The sequence below is a fragment of the Papio anubis genome, chromosome 11, assembly GCF_008728515.1.
Source record: "Papio anubis isolate 15944 chromosome 11, Panubis1.0, whole genome shotgun sequence".
Lineage (NCBI taxonomy): Eukaryota > Metazoa > Chordata > Mammalia > Primates > Cercopithecidae > Papio > Papio anubis.
The window spans coordinates 76818084-76844158 of NC_044986.1; the positions used below are offsets into that span (position 1 = coordinate 76818084).

Consider the following 26075-nt stretch of genomic DNA (forward strand, 5'->3'; position numbering starts at 1 on the left):
CTTGTCTCCACTCTGGACTTGGGGGTCCCCCACCAGCCACGGCGAGAGTGAGAAAGATAATAGCTGGGCGGAGGCTGGGGAAGACCCTCGGTCTCAGAAACTGAAGGGAGCCAGGACTCCCGGTTGGGGAGTCGGTGCAAGCCCTGAGGTGGGAGAGGAGGGCGGATGGGAGTCCAGGACCACAGCTCTGCAGGGGACAGGCAAGTCCTGTGGCGGCTCTAGGAAGGTCTGGGTCACACTGGGACCAGCCAGCTGGACCTGGGTGGGGAGGGGTGGGGCGCCTGACTCTACTCCTGTGACCTGGACATTGCCCAGCTGAGCAGGAGCTTTGACCCTGTGGGCTTACAGCTCATCTGAACCTGCTTAGTCCGTCTTCCTGTTGTGTTAACCTTGCAGAGGGGGAAGAGTGCCAACTCTCCACCCCCCTTCCATCACTCCTGGGTACCTGATCCACCTTCCACCCTCATGGGTAAGGAAGGGGACAGGAAGGTCACCAATCCAACCAAGCCACAGTGCCAAATCCTGTTGGTTCGTTTGTTTTCCCCTGGTTGGGTTATGTTTTCATACCATCAACAGATTCATAGCTGCTAGTGGATGTCAAATTTCAAAATAGGGGAGTCCCAATGGTGACTTGTCCATTAGGAAGTCATAGGCAAGCCACTTACTTTCTCTGAGTTTCAATATCCTTGTCCCAATAAAAGGGCATCTGTGATTAGCTCTGAGCACATATTTAGGGTGAGCTTTCACCCTAAAGATCTCAGCAACAGCAGCTTCTACTCACTTTCACACATCAAAGAGAGGGTGGGTTCCCTCCCAGCAGAAGTCCTCCCAGCAGAAGTCAACATCCAGCCCTTCCAGTGTGCTTCTGATCAGGCACAGAGAAGAGCCAGTTTCATCTTCTTTCTTTCTTTCTTTTTTTTTTTTTTTGAGGCGGAGTCTCGCTCTGTCGCCCAGGCTGGAGTGCAGTGGCCGGATCTCGGCTCACTGCAAGCTCCGCCTCCCAGGTTTACGCCATTCTCCTGCCTTAGCCTCCTGAGTAGCCGGGACTACAGGCGCCCGCCACCTCGCCCGGCTAGTTTTTTTGTATTTTTTAGTAGAGACGGGGTTTCACTGTGTTAGCCAGGATGGTCTCGATCTCCTGACCTCGTGATCCGCCCGTCTCGGCCTCCCAAAGTGCTGGGATTACAGGCTTGAGCCACCGCGCCCGGCCCATCTTCTTTCTTTTTGGTCAACTCCAGACATCTGCAACAAACAAGAAGATTAACAACAACCATTAAAAGTGGCCCCTGGAGAGTTTATCTGTCAGCGCACGCATGGCTGCAGGATCTCATTATAGGCCAAAGGCAAAGGATGTCTGCTTCCTTTCTGTCCTGGAATTCTGTGATAAAATCCCCTCCAGTTGTCTCTACTGATTCCATTTTGTTTTCTTTCTTGGCTATAACACAGATAGGAGGAAAAATCTTTCCTCCCTCAAGGCAGAGTTTTAAACGCATCACCTCAGAATGCCAAATGTTCTGGAAAGGAAGAAAGTTGGCAGCGAAGGAACCTGCAGAGAGAGGGACTGAGAGGGCTGAAGGGCCCAGCAGCTCCTGGCAGGCTCCTCTGGTCTCTGTTTGAAATTGGCTGAAAAGACATGGAATTTAGTAGGCAAGTCTGCCTCCTCCTCCTCCTCTTATCTGCAGAGGAGAGATCGGTTCCCAGCTGGCCGGGGCAGTGTCATTGATACAGCTGGTGTCATTGTTACCTTCCACTAACAGATCACTTGACACCTACCGGCTCAGGCAGGGCTGGGACTGGGCATTTCCTGGCTGAGCTGGAGGCTTGGGCCCTCCCCATTGTCCCAGAACCCCAGGTGAGGCCAAGACATGGGCTCTGCTGGGATGCCATGCTTGGTGACCCAGCAGAAGGACTAGATTGCTCCTAGTGGGTGCTCCCCCTTGCAGAGTCCCAGCTGCCCCTTTGGGTCCTGTTGCCTGGCCTCTTTTGCTGTCCTGGGTAGAGGAGATGAGTTTGTTGCTGGCTGCAAGCTGAGGCTAACTGACGCTGCTGCGCAAAGAAGGGGCACTGAGAGTGGCCTCGGATTGAGGAGCCTGTAGTGCAGAGCAGCCCCTCGGGCCTTCCGCCTGGCCCTGCTTCCCTGGCCGGCTGCCCTTCTGGTGAGTGCATCCCAGGTGGCATCATGCTGCAGCAGATCCTGCACGACATGTACATCGACCCTGAGCTCCTCGCTGAGCTCAGTGATGTGCAGAAGCACATCCTCTTCTACAAGATGCGGGAGGAGCAGCTGAGGCGCTGGAAGGAGCGGGAGACTTGGGAGTCCCTGGCCCAGGACAAGGGTCTCAGGCCTACGAAGACCAAGCGAGGTACGTGGCTGGGAGTCATGGAGGGGTGGGCCACCAGTCCCCCAGGAGGTAGAAAAATTAGCAGGGCCAGGCTGTGTCCTTCTTCAAGATGGGCACTGGGGTGATGAGGCCTGGGGGCTTGAAACCCTTGTCCTGTGGGCATCAGGTCCCGTGAGCCTGTGCTTTTGTCTTTTGGCCAGGAACTTAGGGCTTCGAGGCTGCTGCAGAGGCTGCCCAGGGGACCTTATCGGGGTGGGGGAGTTGGACTAGCTTTGTCTTGTTGTGGAAGGCCCGAGTTCTGGGAAGACACCACTGAGACTTCAGATTGTGCTCCAACGTGGTTGGCAATGGTAGGGTGAACAAGGGCATGTTTGTGACCCTTGCCATTGGTTCTGGGCCAGGGTGTGGTATAGACATGCAGTTCCTCTCTCCTTGGCAGGCGTGGCAAACCAGTTCTCGGCTAGGGCCCCATCTGTGGACTGTGCCTCTCCCTCCAGGTCCTCCGGCAGGAGGATGCTGTGGGTTGTCCCTGGAGTCCCACTGGGCATCCAGAGAGAGGGCATCAGGGAACATCCCACACAGAGAATGACCATCCCCAAATGGTCGTGGCAACTGCAGATGAGAAGCAAGGGCCTAGCCTACATTTCAGGTGTTTTGTATGCAAAGTCTTGTGCTAGTCAATCCTATGGACTGGTACACCTGGGGGTGAAGGAAGTCGTTTGGGACCCCTGGGCCAGAAACTGGCAGGCCGCTGAGGCTTGGCTTGGCACAGGACTCAATCTTGCTGGGGATGGTAGTTTCTGTGGATGCTACATGCACTTTACAGTTTGCAAGGCTTTGCCTTTTGAAGTTTTCAATCCAGGACAAAGTCCTGTTTCAGGGCTGAGCACACAGCTCCCTTGGTGATCTGGCTCTTCTCCATGCCAGACTCACTGCTGGCCATTCCCCACCAGGTGCCACAGGCCATGCTCGCACCATCTGGACCTGCTTGCTCTTGTCTCTGGTCTTCACGTGAGTGGCTCTTACTGTTGGGAATGTCCTGCCTTCATCCACCTGACAGACTCCATCAGGACTGGCCCCCTGCCCCGGAATGTTCACGGATGCTCTTGCATAGGGCAGTACTTGCTCCTCTGTGGCTGCCTGGCATGTAGGACCCACCCCTGCCCTGGCACTTGCCACCCTGTCATTGTCATTCCTTGTCTGCTTGCCTGCTCTCCAATGGGCTCAAAGGCCCTGGCGTGTGAGGCCTTACTCCACTCTGTCTTTCTCCCCTGGGCCCAGCACAGAGCTGGCACACGGTGTTAAAGACACAGCAGGACCCTGCCGGGGAGGTTGGGTCAGAGCTGTGACTTGGCTGCAGATGGCTGGTGCCAAGGCTGGGGCCTTCCGGGCTGGGCTGCGCTGGCAGCTGCATCACTAACTGGTGGAATGACAAGCCACCTTGCCAGCCCCACCCGGCCTGAGCCCTGGGGACTCGCGTTGCCTGCATGATGACTCTTCTGGGAGGGAGACGGATGCCTAAAATTTTAACTGCAAAAATATTTGTACAGAGATTTGTCACACATTGACATCTATATTTTCATGTATAAATTATACATTAAACTCATTTGAGTTTCTGGTGCAGAAGATCCTTTTTCTGGTAATTAATTTTCTGATTTATAAAGAATGGAAAAGCAGGGAAACACGCTGAGGAATGTGTGTATCCCAGGTCAGGATCCCACTCGGATCCCGGCTCTTTGCTTTGGTCCTGCCTTCTGGAACTGTCTGGGCATGCCACTGCGGAGCCTGGGGGCTGGCCCCGCCCAGGAGCCCGAAGAGCTTTCAGCTGGAGGGTCCAGGATGTACAGGATCTGCTTCATGTCCTGGGGTCGTGTTGAAGGGTGGCAACAGCCTGTGAGCTTTACGTTGACTGGGTGCCTACCCAGCCCTTGCTGCTCCCATATTCCTGCAGAGTGGCAGGGCAAGCTCCCTGATTTCATTTCAGTTAAGGAAGGTGAGGCTCAGAGAAGTGATGTGCTACATCCAAGGTCACCCAGCTGCTACATCTCATGACTTGGACCTGGAGTCTAGTGACTGATTTTTTTTTCCATTCATTCACTTCCAATCTCGGGACTCCAATTAAACAAATGAGCTGTGCACACATTCACTTGTTCACTCACTCACTAATTCGTTCGCTTATCCAGCATTACTATGTGCTGACTTCTGTGAATGGGACAGTGCTTGTCCTGGAGACAGCGGGTAGATGGATCATAGGGAACACAGCCGACTCGAGTGCCAAGGGTGAGGCTTGGTGCAAAGCAGCCGTGCCGTGTCCCAGGGCGGGAAGTGTGCGGGGACAGGCTCCACGGAGGAATCTTCTCTTCCTTCCCTTGATGTTGCCAGAGGACTCAGAAGGTTCTCCAGATGCTTGTGAGACCCCAGCCCCCAGCTGATGTCCAGGCTCTTGACACTGTCTTGAGAAAGAACTCAGGAATGAGTCAGAATGATAGGAAAGGCAAGAAACTGCTAGTGAGAAGCGAAAGTACACGTTTGAAAGAGAAGTGCGGGCGTGCTCATGAGAGTGTGTCACGCCCAGCAGAATCTGGGTTTCTAATTTTATGGGCGTTTCTTTAATTAGGGGATGGAACAATTCTTAGGTGTTCTGGAAGAGGAGGAGATTTCAGGGAACCTCTTGGGTTACTGTCTCCTTTCTCCCTTCTTTGAGTTTGCCCAGAAGAGCCATGGACAAGTCACCCTGAGTGGGATTTCAGCCGTTTTTGCTCTCTTCCTTTCGGTTTTCTGCTCTCTTGTTGGTTTTTTGTCTTGTTCTTGTTTTCGCTGTTGTTTGGGTTTTCCATGCTCCTGTGACCACCCAGTGCTATTCTTGTCTCATTGACAGGCACCCTCTTTCCTGGTCCCCTCCCCACACATTTGTTCTGAAGGAAGCACCTGCTGTGGCCCTGCTGAGCTGTTTGCCGGCCCCTTGGGATCCCTGAGCACGACCTGGCTCAGTCCTGGTCAGCCTAGAGTGACACCGGGCCTCCTCTGGGCCATCGTCCCCAGTGCTCTAAAGCCTCCCTTCTCCCCTCTTTTCTGGGAATATTCCTCGCTCCTGGCAAGCCTGGCTTTGCCATCCATTGGGCTCAAGTAACACTCTCCGTGGCCCTACAGACAGGCAGGCGGGACAAGGTGTGCCTTGTGCCCGAGGACCTCACAGCCCCGGAGTTGTGCGTGGTGAGGGCGCAAGTAAACACTGGTGATGTGACTCATTCTCGTTTACAGAACCTAGGAGGTTTTCTTGATTCTGGGATCCACATTTGGAACCCACGGGAGTAAGCTGGGGTGAAAGCTTAGAGGCGGACTGTGAAAGGTAGGAAGGAGAGGAGACGAGGGCGTGGCTGGACACGTCACTCCTCTGAGCACATGGCATTTCTTTTCTGTTTTCACTTTATGCTTTGGCAAGAACCCCCTGATGTTCTATACTGTTGTGGATGGTGTGGACCCCTCAGCTTGGTAGGTTTTTTTTAATCTAACATCATGTTTATTGCTCTATCGCATTTCTGACAGTTTGTTGTCCAGTATGTTGAGTATATTGAGACTCAGAGAAGGCATGTGATCACATTATGTCCCAGCAAGACTTAAGTCAAACCCCTCTAGCATGGCCACGACCTGTGCAATCTCGTCCTCTCCTCATTCTGCATGGCCACCGCAGGAACGCACACCCCGTGTTAGGAATTATGAACTTCACAACCCTGTGGACTCCTCTCTGCTTACTCAGTCATCCTAGGTTCTTGGGGCCAGAGCTGGATGTGACCTGGGGACACATGACTCAGGACACATGTCCACACTACTGACCAAGGAAGCTTCCCTGTTTGGACCTGTCAGTTCTATATATATATATATATATTTTTTTTAGACGGAGTCTTGCTCTGTTGCCCAGGCTGGAGTGCAGTGGCGTGATCTTGGCTCACTGCTACCTCTGCCTCCCAGGTTCAAGAGATTCTCCTGTCTCAGTCTCCCAAGTAGCTGGGATTACAGGTGCCCACAACCACACCCAGCTAATTTTTGCCTTTAATAGAGACATGATTTCATCATGTTGGCCAGGCTGGTCTTGAATTCTTGACCTCAGGTGATCCACCCGCCTGGGCCTCCCAAAATGCTGGGATTATAGGCACGAGCCACTGTGCCTGGCCCTGTCAGTTTTATCTTGATTGACAGTTTCTGCCACTGTTAAATTGGTTCCTCTGTGACCGCCTCCTCATCCTTCTGGATGCTTTTGCCTGGGAGCCAGACGTCTTTCCCTCCTACTCTTCCCACTCTCCTATTTGTGAACCAAGTCTGCACACTCAAGAAGCTGCTTCTTTCCTTTGGGTTTCCTACCAGGCAGTCAGCTTTCCTATGCCTGCTCCCTGGCTTGCCCTCATTCCAGCCAGTGGAGTGCTCTGAGCCCAGTGGGCTCCAGCCTCCACTGCCTCCATTCTCCACAGCTGGGCTCAGGATGTGCTCCCAGATGCAGTCCTGACCCGGGGCCTAAAGGGCTCATCCTCTTTAGCATCCTCTTTATTCCTCAGCTTCAAGTCACTCCCACTGCCCTCATGGGAGGTGTGTGACACCATCCTTCTCACTAGGCATCTGGCTTCCCTGTTTCCTGAGCCCATCCGGTAGCCACAGCAACCTTGCCTGCTGGGCTTGGGCCCTCCTGGCCTCCATGTGTCCTCTTTCCAGGCATGGAAGTCCCGACCTTGCATGCCAGCCCTGCCTAGACCCCTGCACGGAGCCCTGCACCTGCCTGCCAACATCCCCATGGTGGCCTTGATCTCAGTGCAGTCCCTGCCTCAAGCTCATCCCTACATTTCCTTCCCACAGCAGCCGCAGACCTTTGGACACACGAGTTAGCTGACTTATCCCTCTGCCTCAGTGGCTTTCATGGCACTCATGAAAGGCACAGGTCTTTGCTGGCACCTGCCCACCTCTTCAAGCTAATTTCCACCATGTGCATCCCACTGCGTGGAATGCTGTTTCCCCAGATCCTCATGAGGCTCTTCTGGGACATTATTCATCTTGGTTGAATGCAGAGTTCTTCACTGGCCACCCGCTCTCAATGAGCCGCATCCCAGTCTCTCTCTTTGAACACCTGCCTGCTTTTCTTCCTAGCACTTAGCATGTCTGCAAGTGTCTTTACAAAATTATGGTAAAATACATGAAATTTACCATTTTAACCATTTAAAGTGTGTAATCCAGTGACATTTAGTACATTCAGAATGTTGTCCAACTATCACCACTGTCTAGTTCCAGAACATTTTTCTCACTTCAAAAACAAACCCCATAGCCATGAATGGTCCTTTCCTATCCCCCCCTCTGCTCAGACCCTGACCACCACTGATCTGCTTTCTGTCTCTGTGAATTTGCCTCTTATTCCTCTTCCTTCTCCTTCTCTTTCTTCCTCTTGTTCCTCTCCTTCTTCTCCTTCTTTTGCTCCTCCTCCTCCTCTCCTCTTTCTCTTACTTTCTCCCCTTTATTTTTCTCCTTTCTCTCCTCCTCTCCCTTTTCTTCTTCTCCTTTTTCTCCTCCCTCTCATCTCCCTTTTCTTCTTCTTCTTCCTTTCCTCCTTTCTTTTCTCCTCCACTTCTCCTTTTCTTCTTCTTCCTCCTCTTGCTCCACATACCTGTTTGCTTGTTTACGGTCCATCTCCTCCATTAGCCTGAAAGTGCCATGAGACCATGGATGTTGCTTGCATTGTTCCAGTTTCTATCCCAGCATCGAGAACAAGGCCTGGGGCAGAGTTGGAGTGTGCGTGGGTGAGTAGCGGCTAAGGTGCTTACATGTGTGCTGTGGCAGGGGTTTGACTGGGGACACAGATGCTAAAGGATTGCTTTTTTGAGTGAAAGGCTGTGTGCTGCGCATTGTGACCCCTCCACCCCACTATACATCAAAAATCCTCTCTGAAAGTATAGAAATCAGAATATATGTGTTCTTTGGGATTTGTTGTAGAGGCTGATATATAATAATATATGTATAAGTAATGACAAATCTGTCACCTTTTCACTTTTACTTATCTCTCATTCCATTTTCTTTTTATTTTTTCTCTCTTTCTTTTTTTAAAAAGAAATTTTAAAAAGAAATACTTTTTAAAAAGAAATATTTTTTATTTTTTATTTTTTCTTGAGACAAGATCTTGCTGTGTCATCCAGGCTGCAGTGCAGTGACGCAATCTCAGCTCACTGCAACCTCTGCTTCCCAGGTTCAAGTAATCCTCACACCTCAGCCTCCCGAGTAGCTGGGACTACAGGCATGTGCCACCATGCACAGCTAATTTTTGTGTTTTTTGTAGAGATAGGGTTCCAGCATGTTGCCTAGACTGCTCTCAAACTCCTGGGCTCAAGCAATCCACCAGCCTGGGCCTCCTAAAGTGCTGGGATTGTAGGCGTGAGCTACTGCGCTGGCCACTCATTCAATTTACATTTCTTGTTTTAGGATTTGAACTTGGGTTTTAGCCTGACCAATGCTCCTTTTTTTCTTTGCATTCACTTGGTGCATATTTGCCTGTATCTCCCACTGCAGCCTTTTGATGCCATTTTGTTTTAGGAGACTCTTTTGGAAAATGTATATTAAATAGCATACGGTATTTTAAAGCTTACTTTTATTTTTTTATTTTATTTTAATTTTTATTTATTTATTTTTTTGAGGCGGAGTCTCTCGGCTTGCTGCCCAGGTTGGGTGCAGGGCTGGATCTCAGCTCACTGCAAGCCCGGCCTCCTGGTTCACTTATTCTCCTGCCTCAGCCTCCCCGAAAGTAGCTGGGACTACTCGCTAGTTTTGTATTTTTTAGTAGAGACGAGGTTTCACTGCAGCACAGGATGGTCTCGATCTCCTGACCTCGCGTGATCCGCCCATCCGGCCTCCCAAAGTGCTGGGATTACAGGCTTGAGCCACCGCGCCCGGCCAAGCTTACTTTTATAAATGTATTCAAGCCCATTATTTTTATCAGGAATGAAACATGGTCTACTGAAGATGAGAAACATAAGCCTATTTTTATATTCTTCCCCATGATTTCGTTGGTGTAATCAAGGATGGTAAATCAGTGGTTGATTTTGTTTACATTATGTATTTCATCTCTCAAGATTTATTTTTTATGCTCATAGTAGAGGTTTTATAATGAAATCCCAATAACAATAGTTATTTGCATGTTAACTCCACTTTGTCTGGTTTCATTGCTCCCTACATGTTTTCTCTCTGAGGGGCAGTGATAAATGCTTTATTTCCCCTTTGCCCCACTGCACAAGTGATTTGTCCAATCAAGCAGTGCACCCCTCACTGTTGGGATTCTTAGCACATTACACTGAAGTCACTAAACACCATGAGAAATTCTTGCTTAAAGCTGCCTTGCGCCCCATCCCTATTCTTGCTGTCATAATATGTTCTCGGGACACCATTGATTTTGGCATGCTGATTTTCCTCAACCTCCTTCTTCAGTTTTTTTTTGTTAGTTCCAACAGCTTTTTGGTTGATTCCCTTGGACTATCTAGGGAGCCATGCTGCACAGGAACACTGGGAAGTCAGTAGAGCACATGCCCTGGATATCTGGACCGTAGCTCTTTGTAGCTGTTGTTTACAACCCCTTTCCTGGACACTGGGGACAGTGATTCTAGGACAGCGCTGGGAGAGGGAGGAAGGGGTTAGGGAGGTGACTGACAGAATCTCCTCCCTGGTGTCTCTTAGTGATGTTTATTTACCATTAGTGCCCCATTTCTTTTGTTAAGAAAACATTTCCTGTCACCATGCAAATATTCAAGGAACAATTCTCTGGAGGAAATACTTGATCACATGTGTATAAGGAGAGAAAATGAGGTGTCTAGAGGTGAGGGACAGTGTCCAGAGCCCTATGGAGGACACTAATTATTTCCAGGAAGACAAGAAGTAAGAAGCCTCTTGTGCCATGAGAGTTGGGAAGGTGGGACTCAGTGTGGGTCTGAGGGACCAGTTAAGGCAGCAGATGGTGAATGAGATATTGCCAGCTTCTGAAGGGGAGCCCCAAAATCAAACAAGAAGAAAATCATTAGAAGTGGATTTATGGTGACATGGGGCCATCCACCTGACCCCAGAGAGATGTCGTATCACCTGTCACCTGTAGGTAGGTACCCCTTGAACCTCGGGGGGATATTTGAAAGGCAAGCAGACCCTGACACTCTTCCAGACTTCCCACCCAAGGGATGCTCCCTTAGCTCATTTTCTGAGGGATTCTACAGTGGGAAATAGTGTCATGGATCATTTTTCTTTTTTCTTAGACAGAATCTCGCTCTGTCGCCCAGGCTGGAGTGCACTGATGTGATCTCAGCTCACTGCAACCTCCACTTCCCAGGTTCAAGTGATTCTCCTGCCTCAGCCTCCTCGTAGCTGAGATTAAGGTGCACGCCACCATGCCCAGCTAATTTTTGTATTTTTAGCAGAGATGGAGTTTCACTATGCTGCCCAGACTGGTCTCAAACTCCTGACCTCACGTAATCCGCCCACCTCGGCCTCCCAAAGTGCTGGGATTACAGGTGTGAGCCACCGCATCCGGCCTCATTTTTCCACCCTTGGGTGGGCTTGATGCTACTTTCAAAATGCCTATAGCATGGTGGATGGATCCAGGCAACTCAATTTCATCCTGATTCCACTGGAGTGGCTTTGGAAAGTCACCCATGCAATGAGAATAACAACTCTTTCCCGACAGTTTTTGGGAGAATTAAAAATGCTTCTTCAACAAGGGGGCAGCTTCTGCCACCATGTAGACACCTAAGAGCCAGGTTGTGTTTGTCTCCTTCCTTTCTTGGTTCTGCTGGCAGATCCCCTTGGAATTAGTCTGGGCCTCTTCCTGAGTGCTCCATTGCTTGCCCTAGTCTATGGGACCAGCCACATCACTGCCTAGCCAAACTCAGTTTTTCTGGAGTCTCAGCAATGGGGGGGGGTGACTTAGGGAGTGAGGTCTTTCCTGTGAGTCTCAGATCATCAACCCTTGTGTACTTTACAAGTGTACTTTTACTTTTTAGGATATACTGGAAGAAATTCAGTTTTTCCAATGAAGGGTCACTCTTGATTCTTGGGATGCTGATGAGCTTTTCAGATGAATGATGTAAAGATGAGGCATCATGGTGGGTGCAGGAAGAGCCCACGGAGAATTGCTGTGATCTGCTGGTAACTGTCGGCACAGCCTGTGGCCTGGGACTCTCTGATTGTGATTGTGTGGCTAAACACAGGGCTCCCTCCTGAGCCAGCCAGTGGAACAAAGACTAGGGATCTCTGAGAGCTGTGATGGGACTTGGGGTGTGTGTGTGTGTGTGTGTGTGTGTGTGAGTGAGTTTGGCTTGTGTTCTGCTGGCATTTGGGGCATGCAGAGAGATGCTGGGGCCAGACCTTTCTATTCCATTTGCCTGAACCATGAGATCCAGTATGGCCCTGCCGTGCAGTGGGTGCCCCACCCAGGTTTGTGGCCTTGACATTGGTGGGGCCTCACTTTCTGGCTCCCAGCCTCCTGTTCTGCCTCCAGATGGCAGCCAGAAAGGTGAGACAGCTGCATGGATGAGTGAGCTCCTCAGGGGTGTAGTCTCAGCATCCCCCTTGGAGCTGAGACCCTTCATCTGTAATGGGCACGGGCTTTACTGAAACCACCTCCCTCCAGGGGAGGTTGTAGGGATTGAGTGAGCCGTGTGCAAAGTGCCTGAAGTCCACCCGGCGTGCACAGCACCTGCCGAGGGCTTCTGGTTCCTTTGCAGCCTGCCACCTTGCTCTTGTTTCCTTTCTGCCTTCCTCAGGCCCAGCAGTGAGGTTCTTAGTGAGGCAGCTCCACCTGCAAAGGCTACCAGGGCCCACTGCTCCCCGTCTTTCACACCAGTGCTTTCCAAAGCTGCAAAACCTCAGCTTACCAGGTGGGCAGTGAGAGGAGCCAGAGCAGAGGCCGCTGTGAGCAGGCATGGAGTCACCCATAGTCACCAGTGGCGACGGCACTTGGCACCTGGCAGGTTTGGGCATCCCCAGGGGTGAGGGTGGTTTTTGTGGCTGTAGAGAAAGATTAATATGTGGAGCCCTTAATTGTCAGCTTTGAGTAATCTGTGTCCACAAGGAAAGAACTTGCAGCCTTAGTCAGCTAAGGGCTTTTGGTGGGGAGCTGGGGGGCAAAGGGGACCCTGGAAGCTAAGGAGGATGCGTCGGGTGGCAGAGCAAGACCTAAAGGCAGCTGCATGCTGTAATATGAAGGCAAACTCCTCCAGATGGAGGGCCTGTCAGGCCTGTGCTAGGCCCTTTAAGGGCCTCAGCTTATCTTACCCCTCAGTGACCTGGAAGATGCACCCCTATGCATTTCATAAAACCTAAGAGTGCTTGATTGAAAGACACACCCTTTACAGACGTGGTGGCTCACACTGACCTTAAAGATTTTGGGAGGCTGGAGGGGAGGGTGATGAGGTCAGGAGATCGAGATCTCATCCTGGTTAACACAGTGAAACTGGCTTACTCAAAAATACATAAAAACTCAGCTTCTGGAGGTGGTGGCGGCTCCTGTAGTCCCAGTTAGAGGTTGAGGTCGGAGACGTGGCGGAACCTGGGAGCCAGTGAAGCTGAGATCAAGATTACTGCACTCCATGGTAACAGAGCAAGACCTGTCTCAAAAAAGAAAGAAAAAAAAAGAAAAAAAAAAGAAAGAATAAAGCACAACAAGGAAAAGAAAAAGTAAAAGAAACATGACTTGATTTTTATTTTATTTTATTTTATTTTATTTTATTTTATTTGAGACAGTCTCGCTCTGTCACCCAGGCTGGAGTGCAGTGGCGCCGATTTGCTCACTGTGCTCTGCCTCCTGGGTTCACGCCATTCCTCCTGCCTCCTGCCTTCCCCGAAAGTAGCTGGGACTACAGACTTCCACCACTACTTCCAGCTAATATTTTTTGTATTTTTAGTAGACAGGGGGTTTCACCGTGTTAGCCAGGATGGTCTCCATCTCCTAACCTCGTGATCCACCCGCCTCAGCCTCCCAAAGTGCTGGGATTGCAGGTGTGAGCCACCACTCCTGGCCAACATGACTTGATTTTTAAAAATCTTAATAACAGATGCCAAACTTAAAAAAGGAATGAAACTGGATATAAATAGAAAAATATTTGCAACATATATAACAGGCAAATAATTAATATCCAGAAAACATAATGAAGTGCTCCAAATCAATTAGCAAAAGACAAATAACCAATAGAAAAATGAAGAAATAAATGAACAAGCAATTCACAGGAGGGAAATTTCAAATCACAATGAAGATGCAAAAAGACATTCAACTTCACTAATAAACCACCTCCATGTAAATTAAAGCAATCAGATTAGCAAGAGTTAGAAGAGTCTAAGAGTAGCCATGTTAATGAGGACCCAGGGAAAGAGATTCTTTCCCACACTTCAAGGGGTGAGACACACAGCGAGTGCCTGTACCTTTCCAATGCTTCTGCAGGTTCCCGAAGAGCTTGGGCAGATGAGGATGGGGTGGCGGTGTCTTAGTCCAGGCTACTATAAGAAATTATCACACACTGAGTAGTTTAAACAACAAACGTTTCTCACAGCCCTGGACTCTGGATGTCTGAGGTCAGGGAGCCAGCACAGTCAGGGGTCTGGTGAGAGCCCTCTTCCTGGATGCGGATGGCTGACTTCTCCTGTATCCTTACATGGTGGAAAGAAAGTGTGCTAGCTCTCTGGTCTCTTCTTATAAAGGCACTAATCCCATTCATGAAAGTTCCATTCGTTGACCTAATTACCTCTTGCCCTAATTACCTCTCAAAGGCCATACCTCCTAATGCCATTACACTGGGACTAGGGTTTCAATGTGTGAATTGCAGGGATACACAGACATTCAGACTTTCAGACCATTTTTAGAGAACAGAGGCTCATGCCCAGGGTCACACAGCTGGTCAGTGATCAGTGGACCAGCAGGGAGCCTGAGTTTCGGTGCAGTTTCCCTTTCCTTCCCTTCTCCCAGCTGCTGCCAAAAGCCCAGGGACTGTTTGAACAGGACTGACTTTTGCTCCACTTTGCATGGAGGGAGGTGCCTCTCCTGCACTGTTTCAGGGCTCCAGCTGGGGGATGCTGACCTGAGCTGCCCTGGCTTCCTCCCTCTTCCCTAGGATTCTTTTCTGTCCCTTCATTTCAGGATGCTAATGCTGTCCCCTCTCTGCTTCCCCATCTCTGCACCTCCCTGCTTCCACTTTCAGCCTGGAGGACAGCAGGGGCAGCTCCCGAGAAAGGCCACCAGTTGCTTATCTTGGCACTCCCTGTAACTCAAACCCCAGTTCTCACTCCAGCTCAGAGGAGCTGGGTGGAAGCAGGTTGTAGACTACCTGTCCCTCTGCTATCTCTCAGAGTGGCTAGCATTACTGCTTTCCAGGTTTTTCTCACCCAAGAATCAGCAAAGCTTCCTATGGTTTTCCCATTTGGAAACAGATTTTGCCTTAGATGTTGGGGTCTAAATTCTTTGGGTTCGTTTTCATGTGTATTTACCCCATGTCCTGTTAGAATTACATCATCCTAGGCTTTAGGCATTATTTATTTATTTTTTGAGACGATGTTTTACTCTTGCTGCCCAGGCTGGAGTACAATGGCACAATCTTGGCTCACTGCAACCTCCATCTCCCGGATTCAAGTGATTTTCCTGCCTCAGCCTTCCGAGTAGCTGGGCTTACAGGTGCTCGCCACCACGCCTGGCTAATTTTTTGTGTTTTTAGTAGAGTCAGGGTTTCACCCTGTTGGCCAGGCTGGTTTTGCACTCCTTAGCTCAGGTGATCCACCCACCGTGGCCTCCCAAAGTGTTGGGATTACAGGTGTGAGCCACCGTGCCTGGCAGGCATCATTTATTTCTATCCTATTATTTCACTGGTGTGCTTTTTTTTTCTGGGCACCATGGTAGGGTTCTCATTCTCAAACTCTGAGATGCTAAAGATTTAGGATGTCCTGTCCCTGTCCCCAGAACATGTGCAGCTACCTCATTTTACAGATTAAGTGATTTGGATCTCAGAGCTTTTAAGGAATGGGACTGAGAGCAGGGTCTGGGCTCCGCACTGACACATTGATTCTGCTATGTCTCTGTATTGAATGAACTGCAGACAGGGAGTAGGGGTTGGAGGTGGGGCATTGTGGATTTCCCAGTGATAGTTACAGCAAGTCCTACTACACGTGGGGCATCAAGGCCCCGGTGAGAGCTGTTCTTGGATTTGTTCTTGTTCTAGCAAGAGAGGGTCCAGGCTTCATAGGAGGTGTGGCCTTGAGCTGGGGTGGGGGGTGCCATTCCACAGTTACAAGGTTGGAGGGCATGATGGTGGTGGCTTAGTATGACCAGCCCCATGTTTGTGTTGCTCATACACAGCAAAGGCAGTGCTGAATACAACATCAAACAGCCTGGCACTATTGGCAGCAGCCTCTGTGCCCACAGAGTGCTAGGCTTTCGCCTTCTTTATGCCAGAGGCATGTATGACAGTAAGAGTGTCTGGGTTCCAAATTTGGCTACCCACTTTCTAACTGGCTGTTTCCCACTTATTAATTTGACTTTGCTAAGATACTTACGACTCTCTGAGCCTCAGTTTCCTCTTGCTTAAACTGGAGATGATGATGATAAGTTCTGCATCCCAGATTTGTGAGGAAGATGAAATGATGGTCCCAGTGAAGCAGGGTGTGTTGGAAGTACTTGATAAACATTAGCAGAGCACATTCCTCCTGTACTTAGTGGAGTTCTAGAAGAACTTTTCCAGAAGACTGAAGTTCCAGAAGATCAAAGTTTACAGCTTAGAACAGAAGACATCTGTGTTAAGAGAACACATTGCTGTTGGGCAGCTACTTCCTTGCAGGATTCTCTGGTTATTAAGTATGATGTTAACTGTAGGTTTTCACAGATGCATTTATCAGAGTGAGGGACTACCCTCTATTTCTAGTTTGCTGAGAATCTTCACTAGGAATGGATATTGAATTTGTCAAATGTTTTTCTGTAACTATTGAGATGATCATATTTTTTTCTTTTTTAGTCTGCTGATAGGATTATTTGGATTGATTTTTGAACGTTGAACCAACCTTAAATTCCTATGATAAAATCATATATAGTCATGATGCTTTATCCATTTTATATATTTCTGAATTTAATTTGTTAATACTTTATTAAGATTTTTAAAAATCTGTGTGATCAATATAGTTCTGTACTTTTCTTGAAATGTATTTAGTTTAATATCAGGGTAAGATCAACCTGAAGAAATATGTTGGAACATATTCTCTCCTCTTCCATTTTCTGTGTTTGTATGCATTTGGTATTACTTCTTCCTTAAATGTTTGATGGAATGTACCAGTAATGTCTTTCATTGTGGGCAGATTTTAACATATAAATTCAAGTTCTTTAGTGTACATAGAGCTATTCAGAAAGTATGTTTCTTCTTTAGTGAACTGTTGTATATTTTGCTTCTTTCAAATAATTTGCTCATATTATCTAAGTTATCAACTTATTGACATAAAGTTGCTCATAAAATTCCCTTGTCTGTAGGATCTTTAGTGATGACCTCTCTTTCATGCCTAAAAGTCATGTCTTCTCTCTTACTATGTTGATCAGTCTGCTGAGAAATTTTTCAGTTTCACTAATGGCTTCAAAAACTAATTTTCATTTGTTTTATTGTGGTTTCTTTTTGTTTCTCTGTTTTCCATTTTATCGGTTTCTACCATTATCTTTTTTATTTCTTTCTTACTTTTACTTTTGGATTTAATTTGTTCTTATTTTCAAGTTTATTAGTGTGGAAGCTTAGACCACTGATTTGAAACATTTCTTTCTGAATATAAGCATTTGATGCTATAAATGTCAGAGCCCTGCTTTAACTACATCACATGAATTTTTACATGTTATTTAAAATATTTCTTCAATTAAAATATTTCATAATTCACCTTGTGATTTTTTTTTTAAATCCATGGGCTACTTAGAATTGTGTTGTTTAGTTTCTGAATATTTGAAAGAAATTTTTTCAAGTATCTTTTTGTCATTGATTTCTACGTTGATTCCACTGTGGTCAGAGAACATAAGACACATGATTTCAAATATTTTATACTTTTTGATTTTTTTTTCAATAGCTGAGAATCCTATCTATCTTGGTGAATGTTCTGTATGTACTTGAAAGAGAAAGTGTTCGGCTGTCATGTGAAGTGTTCCGTAAATGTCAATTAAGTTGGTTGATAACGCTGTTTAGATCTTCTGTAGCTTAATTTTTCCTACTTATCCTGTTAATCACCAGAAGAAACTTTTTTAAAAAAGCAGCTTTATTGAGATGTAATTAATATGCCATATAATAATCATGCATTTATTTATTTATTTATTGAGACAGAGTCTCACTTTGTCACCCAGACTAGAGTGCAGTGGTTCAGTCTTGGGTTACTGCAACCTCCATCTTCTGGGCTCAAGTGATTCTCCCACCTCAGCCTTTCAATTGCTGGAACTGCAGGTGGGTACCACCACACACCCAGCTAATTTTTTTTGTTTTTTTTTTGGTAGCGACAGGGATTTGCCATGTGGTCAAGGCTGGTCTTGAACTCCTGGGCTCAAGCAATCTGTCCAACTTGGCTCCCCAAAGTGCTAGGATTACAGGTGTGAGCTGCTGCACCCAGCCTTAAGTCATGGACTGAAAACATACAATTTAACACTTTTTATTATGTTCATAGATGTGTGCAACCATTTGTTGCTTGTACTTTTGCTGTCATATTTAAGAAACCCTTGTTTCTGAGGTCATGAAGGTCTAACCTTAGCATGAAGATTTATGCTTATATCTATATATTTTCCAAGTTATTAAGATAGAGTAGCACATAATATTCTTTTATAATCACTTGTTTTTTATATTGTCTTTTAATTTCTAATGGTATATATTTTTGTTTTATTTAATTTTTACTTAGGTATGCCAGGCAGTTTCTTATTTTATTACATTTTCCAAAGAACAAATATTTAGTTGTATTTATACTATATATGCTTTGTATTTTACTAATCTTAGCTTTTGTCTTCATTTGTTTCTTCTTCCTACTCTCTTTTATCTTATTTTATTGTTCTTTTTCTAATATCTTAGATTAAAAATTAGTTTATTCACATTATATCTTTTTTACACTGCTTTTAAAATTTCTCATTATAAAACATTTGAATGAACAGGCACAAGAGAAAATAATATTATAAATACCCATGGGCCCATAGTATATTTATCAAATGTTAACGTTAGTGCCTTGTTTTTATTTAAACAATTCAGATTCAATTGAGACCTACTTTGGTGCCTTTCTACAGTCTTGCTCCCCATCTCTTATGCAACCTTTGTTGCAAATTCAATGTTTATCATGCTTATATCTGTTTCTTACTGTAATATAGACTTTGTCCATAAGTAATATGTTGCTTAATCATTATATAAATGGCATTATATGATTATACTATGATAACCTGAATTTAATTTTGTGGTTCTGCATTTTTTTTCTTTTTCGAGTCAGGGTCTCACTCTGTTACCCAGGCTGTAGTGTAGTGGTATGATCATGGCTCACTGTAGCCTCGACCTCCTGGGCTCAAAGGATCCTCCTGCCTAAGCCTCCTGAATAGTTGGAACTACAGGCGTGCACCACCACGTCTGGCTAATTTTTTACATTTTGCAGGAATGGGGTCTCACTGTGTTCCTAGGCTGGTCTCAAACTCCTGGGCTCAAGTGATCCTCCCACCTTTGCTCCCCCAAAGTGGTTCTGCATTTTCAAAAGACTTGTAACTATGTTGTTGAAACCTATTTTCTTGCTATATAGTACTGTATTTTTAAAAATATCCCCCTTTTTTTTTTTTTTTTTTTTTTTGAGACAGAGTCTGGCTCTGTCACCCAGGCTGGAGTGCAATGACACCATCTCAGCTCATTGCAAGCCCCACCTCCCAGGTTCATGCCATTCTCCTGCCTCAGCCTCCCAAGTAGCTGGGACTACAGGTGCCCGCCCGGCTAATTTTTTGTATTTTTAGTAGAGACGGGGTTTCACCGTGTTAGCCAGGATGGTCTCGATCTTCTGACCTCGTGATCCACCCACCTCAGCCTCCCAAAGTGCTGGGATTACAGGAGTGAGCCACTGCCCCTGGCCCAAAAATATACCATTTTAAAAATTGTATTTAATACCACAATGTAGTATTTATTTGAAGTCATTGCAAGCAACCGTAAATAGACTGGTACACTCAAAGTCATCACTTTAGCTCAGGTTTTCTATTTTTAAAAAATTTTTAAAAATTTAAAATTTTTACTTTAAATTCTGGGATACATGTGCAGAACGTGCAGGTTTGTTACATAGGTATACATGTGCCATGGTGGTTTGCTGCATCTATCAACCCATTGTCTATGTTTTAAGTCCTGAGTACATTAGGTATTTGTCCTAATGCTCTCCCTCCCCTTGCCGCCTACCCAAAATATACCATTAAATTTTTTAAAAAGAGATATATTTGTAAAAGAGATGTAACTATATTGTTCAAACCTACTTTCTTGCTATATAGTACTGTATTTAAAAAAATATACCATGCTTTATTTTTCTGTTTTTACTTGCTGGATATTTATCTGGTTTCCAGTTTTTTATATTTTGAACAATGTATTTATCAACCTTCTTATTCAGGCTTCTCTAGGCAAATTTGTAAGAGTCATTAAATTATTTGCCTAAAACTGCTATTCCTTAGTAATAATTAAAAGCATTTTCAACTCTACTAGATATGGCCAAATATTTCCAAAGTGGTTTTATCAGTACCTTCCCTTATCAGCAGTTTGTAAGAATTAGTGTTGCTCTAGATCTTCTCTGACACTTAGGACCATCAGACTTATTCATTCTTTCCAATCTTGTAGGAGTGTGTACACTTGTTTTAATATGCGTATCTTTAATTAGTGATGACATTAAGTATCTTTTAACGTATTAACTATGTTTTCTGTGATGCTTGTTTATATCAATAATCTGACAGGAATGTGTTATGCTGCAAACAACAGAAAATCGAATCACCAAGGATTTCCATAAGTAGGATTTTTTTCCCCCACCTAGAAAAAGAATTTGGAAATAGACAGACCTGGGCCAGCTTAGTGGTTCTATGATATTAATATCTCTGGCTCTTCTTTCATGATCCTCTGATTGGCTTAGCATTTTCGGTCTGCAGTGGCTATTGCGCTTCCTGACATCACATCTTCTCTTTGGTATGAAGAAGAGGAGAAAGAGAGCCAGGGTGGTGTCGATATCAGGACAGCAAAAAGTTTCCCACAACTCCCTGGTAACCTATTTACATTCATTGGCCACCCTTATCTGGCCGACTGAGAAAATTAGAATTTTAACGAGGCATATTGCTGTCTTGATTAAACTCAGAGTACCAGTAGCAAGGAGGCAGTGGAGGGAGGGGTAACAGGTAGGTAACTAACAGCATTTGCCACGATATCTGTTGCGCCTTTTTTTTTTCCAGACAGAGTCTTGCACTGTCGTCCAGGCTGGAGTGCAGTGGCGGGATCTCGGCTCACTGCAAGCTCTGCCTCCCTAGTTCACGCCATTCTCCTGCCTCAGCCTTCCGAGTAGCTGGGACTACAGGCGCCGGCCACCTCGCCCGGCTAGTTTTTTTGTATTTTTTAGTAGAGACGGGGTTTCACCATGTTAGCCAGGATGATCTCAATCTCCTGACCTCGTGATCCGCCCGTCTGGGCCTCCCAAAGTGCTGGGATTACAGGCTTGAGCCACCGCACCCGGCTTTTTAAATTTTTAATTTATTTTTATTTTTTTTTAAAATAAGGCTATTCATTTTTCAATTAATGTATAGGAATTATTTATTTATTCTTTGTTTTTTTTTTTTTTTTTGAGACAGAGTCTCGTTTGGTCACCCAGGCTGGGGTACAATGGCATGATTATAGCCCACTGCAGCCCTGAACTCCTGGGCTCGAGCCATTCTCCAGCCTCAGCCTTCCAAGTAGCTGGGACTATAGGTGCACACCGCCACACCTGGCTAATTTTTTTTACTTTTTTAGAGACAAGGGGTCTTGCTTTGTCACCCAGGCTCGTCTCGAACTCCTGGCTTTGAGCAATTCTCCTGCCTTAGCCTCTCAAAATGCTGGAATTATAGGCCTGAACCACTGTTCCTGGCCAAGTTTACTTTTTTTTTTTATTTTTTATTTTTGGATTTTGTAAGAAAATTAAGCTCCGATACACTGGCGGTGATTCTCAAAGTGTTGTTCATGAATTCCTGGGGTCTGTGACGCTTTTCCTGGAGGTCTTCAAGGTCAACACTATTTTCACAATAACACTACGAAGTTATTTACTTACTTTTTTTTTTTTTACATTTGTACTAATAATGCAAAATCAATAGTGAGTGAATCTTTGGTGGTAGTCATTGTATTTCTCACCATCACACACTCACAATAAAATCAATGATGGTTTCACTCCTTGGTGAAACAGTAAACTTTGTATTGTGTGACAAAATGGGAAGTATGCATGAACCGTTTCTGTTGCAAACTGACGTATGATGAGTGTCTTGAGAAAAGCACGTGTGATTGTTCAAGTTACTTGCTGAATTAGCCTCTTTATTTGTGGAACACCATTTTTACTTGAAAGAACACTGACAGACGAGCTATATATGTTTTTTTCAGACTTGGGTTTTTGAAAATAAAGTGAATCTGTCACTTCAAGGAAAACAACTGATAGAATTCATGCCAATGATAAAAATTCAGCTTTAAAGCAAAAATTAAAGTTTTTGAAAACTTGTGTCTGCCACAATGGGCTTATTAGTTTCCAAATACACAATGACTTTTCTTGTAAGATTCATGGTGATATTTACAAATGTGACTTTTCAGATGTTGCAAAATAAAATAAGTCAGTGTTTGGAAGATATGCTTGACTCAATGAACCAATATTCTTCAAAGAACCAATGAGTAATGTTGCAAAATTATGAATGGGTAAAAGATTCATTCAAAATGAAAAATAAACCAATGGATTTTCAACTTATTTTGCTTTTTAAATATTAAACTTTTTATTTTGAATTAACTTTAGACTTACAGAAGAGTTGCAAAGTAGTTCAAAGAATTCCCATATACTCAGCTTCCTTTTATGGTAACACATTATGTCACTAAGGTACCCTGATCAAACTAAGAAATTAACATGGCTAATAAATATTAATACAATAAAATACAATAAATTCATTGATATGGTTTCAGATACTGCATTGCAACTAACATTTAAGAAATTACTACTTGTTTGAGTTTTGATGTAGTATCAGAGATTATCTGAAAAAATGATTAATTCCCTTTTCTTTTTTCTATATACATAACTGGATGAAGTCCAATTTTTCAAAATATACTTCAACCAAAATTACATTTTGCAACAGACTGAATGCAGAAGCAGATATGAGTAGTCCACCTGCGTTCTATTAAGCTGGGCATTGAATAGATTTGCAAAAATGTAAAGCAAGGCCACTCTTCCAATTACACACACACACACACACACACACACACGTAAATTCCAAAATCTCCTAATCTTCCTCCCTGCCCACAGCCCCCATCCCCTAGTAACAACTTAAAAAAATTCCACATGTGAGATAATGTGGTATTTGTCTTTCTGTGCGTGGCTCATTTCACTTAACATAATATCCTCCAGGTTCATCCATGTTGTTGCAGATGACAGAATTACCTTCAAAGGCTGAATAATACTCCACTGTGTACAAGTAAGTCCTCACTTAACATCACTGATAGATTCTTGGAAACTGTGACTTTAAGTGAAATGACGAATAACAAAATCAATTTTTTCTCATGAACTTTTTAACAAAATGACATTGAACGAAATGACATTATTTAAAAGACTGGCTGTATGTTGTTCTGCTTACAGTTGCAGTTTCCAAGAACCTATCAGTGACGTTACATGAGGACTTACTGAATATGTGCCACATTTTCTCTATCTATTTATCTGTTTATAATCACCTAGGTTGATTCCATATCTTGGCTATTGTGCATAATGCTGCAGTGAACATGGGAGTTCAGATAACTCTTCAGCATACGGATTTCATTTTCTCTGGATATTTAACTAGTAGTGGGATCACTGGATCATAGGATACTTCTATTTGTAATTTTTTTCAGGAACCTTCATACTATTTTCCACAATAGCTGTACTAATTTATGCTCCCACCAACAGTGTAAAAGGCTCCCTTTTCTCAACATCCTCTTCCACATTTGTTACCTTTCATCTTTTTGATCATAGCCATTCTTACAGGTGTGAGGTGATATCTCAATGTGGTTTTAATTTGCATTTCTCTGATGACCTGTGATGCTGAACAGTTTTTTATATACCTGTTGACTATTTGTATGCCTTCCTTTGAGAATTATCTATTCTAGTCTTTTGCCCAGTTTTAAAAATTGGGTTATTTGTTTTCTTCTGTTGAGTTGTTAGAGTCCTTATATATTTTGGATATTAACCCTTTATCAGATGTATGGTTCACACATATTTTCTTCCATTCTGTAGAGTATCTCTTTACTCTGTTAATTGTTTCCTTGGCTGTGCAGAAGCTTTGTAGTTTGACATTATCCCATTTGTCTATTTTTGCTGTTGTTGCATGTGTTTTTGGGTTTATATCCAAAAAATAATTGCCCAGATCAATGCCATGGTGTTTTTACCCTGTTTTTCAATTACATATTTGTTTTAGAATGCATCACTGTTTTTCATTAAATATTATGCAGTATATGTTAATATATGATGATTTACCATTATTTGAAATAAATATTTAAAATTTTCTCAGTTTTAATTAAGGGAAATATTGATAGATATAACCCACAACAACAGAAGCTCTTTGTGATACTCAGTATTTTTAAAGAATGTACAGGGGCTCTAAGAGCTAATTATTTGATAACTCTTGTCCTAAAGGATGCATTATATGTGCTGAGTTAACTCTTCCACAAGGCATATAGGTTGGTACTATCTATATACCATAATTAGGAAAATTGAGAAAAGTCGTCATTCAAATTATGTTTCATAGGGCTTATTTCTCTTACAGAACCCCAGTCGAGAAAAATTGTACTGGATTTCCATATGTTGGTACATATAAAATATGTTGAACTGCAGTTAGTAGCTAAGCCCTCTATAGATGTTAGCTGTTATTATTAGTTTTATTAATAGTTGTGATCATTTGATGGTTACAGGTATTTAAATGTTTTCTCTCATTTGGTGTTTTGATTTTTTTTTAAAATTTATTTTATTATACTTTATGTCCTAGGGTACATGTGCAAAACGTGCAGGTTTGTTACATATGTATACACATGCCACGTTGGTGTGCTGCACCCATTAACTCGTCATTTACATTATGTATATCTCCTAATGCTGTCCTTCCCCCTCCCTCCACCCCACAACAGGCCCTGGTGTGTGATATTCCCCTTCCTGTGTCCAAATGATCTCATTGTTCAGTTCCCACCTATGAGTGAGAACATGCGGTATTTGGTTTTCTGTTCTTGCAATAGTTTGCTGATAATGATGGTTTCCAGCTTCATCCATGTCCCTACAAAGGACATGAACTCATCCTTTTTTATGGCTGCATAGTATTCCATGGTGTGTATGTGTCACATTTTCTTAATCCAGTCTATCATTGATGGACATTTGGGATGCTTCCAGGTCTTTGCTATTGTGAATAGTGCCGCAATAAACATACATGTGCATATGTATTTATAGCAGCATGATTTATAATCCTTTGGGTATATACCCAGTAATGGGATGGCTGGGTCAAATGGTATTTCTAGTTCTAGATCCTTGAGGAATTGCCACACTGTCTTCCACAATGGTTGAACTAGTTTACAGTCCCACCAACAGTGTAAAAATGTTCCTATTTATCCACATCCTCTCCAGCACCTGTTGTGTCCTGAATTTTTAATGATTGCCATTCTAACTGGTGTGAGATGGTATCTCATTGTGGTTTTGATTTGCATTTCTCTGATGGCGAGTGATGATGAGCATTTTTTCATGTGTCTGTTGTCTGCATAAATGTCTTCTTTTGAGAAGTGTCTGTTCATATCCTTTGCCCACTTTTTGATGGGGTTGTTTGTTTTTTTCTTGTAAATTTGTTTCAGTTCTTTGTAGGTTCTGGATATTAGCCCTTTGACAGATGAGTAGATTGCAAAAATTTTCTCCCATTCTGTAGGTTGCCTGTTCACTCTGATGGTAGTTTCTTTTGCTGTGCAGAAGCTCTTTAGTTTAATTAGATCCCATTTGTCTATTTTGGCTTTTGTTGCCATTGCTTTTGGTGTTTTAGACACGAAGTCCTTGCCCATGCCTATGTCCTGAATGGTGTTGCATAAGTTTTCTTCTAGGGTTTTTATGGTTTTAGGTCTAACATTTAAGTCTCTAATCCATCTTGAATTAATTTTTGTGTAAGGAGTAAGGAAGGGATCCAATTTCAGCTTTCTACTTATGGCTAGCCAGTTTTCCCAGCACCATTTATTAAATAGGGAATCCTTTCCCCATTTCTTGTTTTTGTCAGGTTTGTCAAAGATCAGATGGCTGTAGATGTGTGGTATTATTTCTGAGGGCTTTGTTCTGTTCCATTGGTCTATATCTCTGTTTTGGTACCAGTATCATGCCATTTTGGTTACTGCAACCTTGTAGTATAGTTTGAAATCAGGTAGTGTGATGCCTCCAGCTTTGTTCTTTTGACTTAGGATTGTTTTGGCAATGCGGGCTCTTTTTTGGTTCCATATGAACTTTAAAGTAGTTTTTTCCAATTCTGTGAAGAAAGTCATTGGTAGCTTGATG

General features: G+C 44.4%; 1 protein-coding gene across 1 annotated transcript in view; it reads left to right on the top strand.

The window, feature by feature from the left end:
- The first annotated feature begins 1159 nt into the window (after positions 1–1159).
- Positions 1160–26075, top strand: part of SH2D4B (SH2 domain containing 4B) — a 110770-nt gene continuing 85854 nt past the window's right edge. The window contains exon 1 of the mRNA XM_021943334.2: positions 1160–2363. Within this exon, the coding sequence (XP_021799026.2) occupies positions 2180–2363 (184 nt within the window). The 5' untranslated portion in view covers positions 1160–2179. The remainder of the gene's footprint in view (positions 2364–26075) is intronic.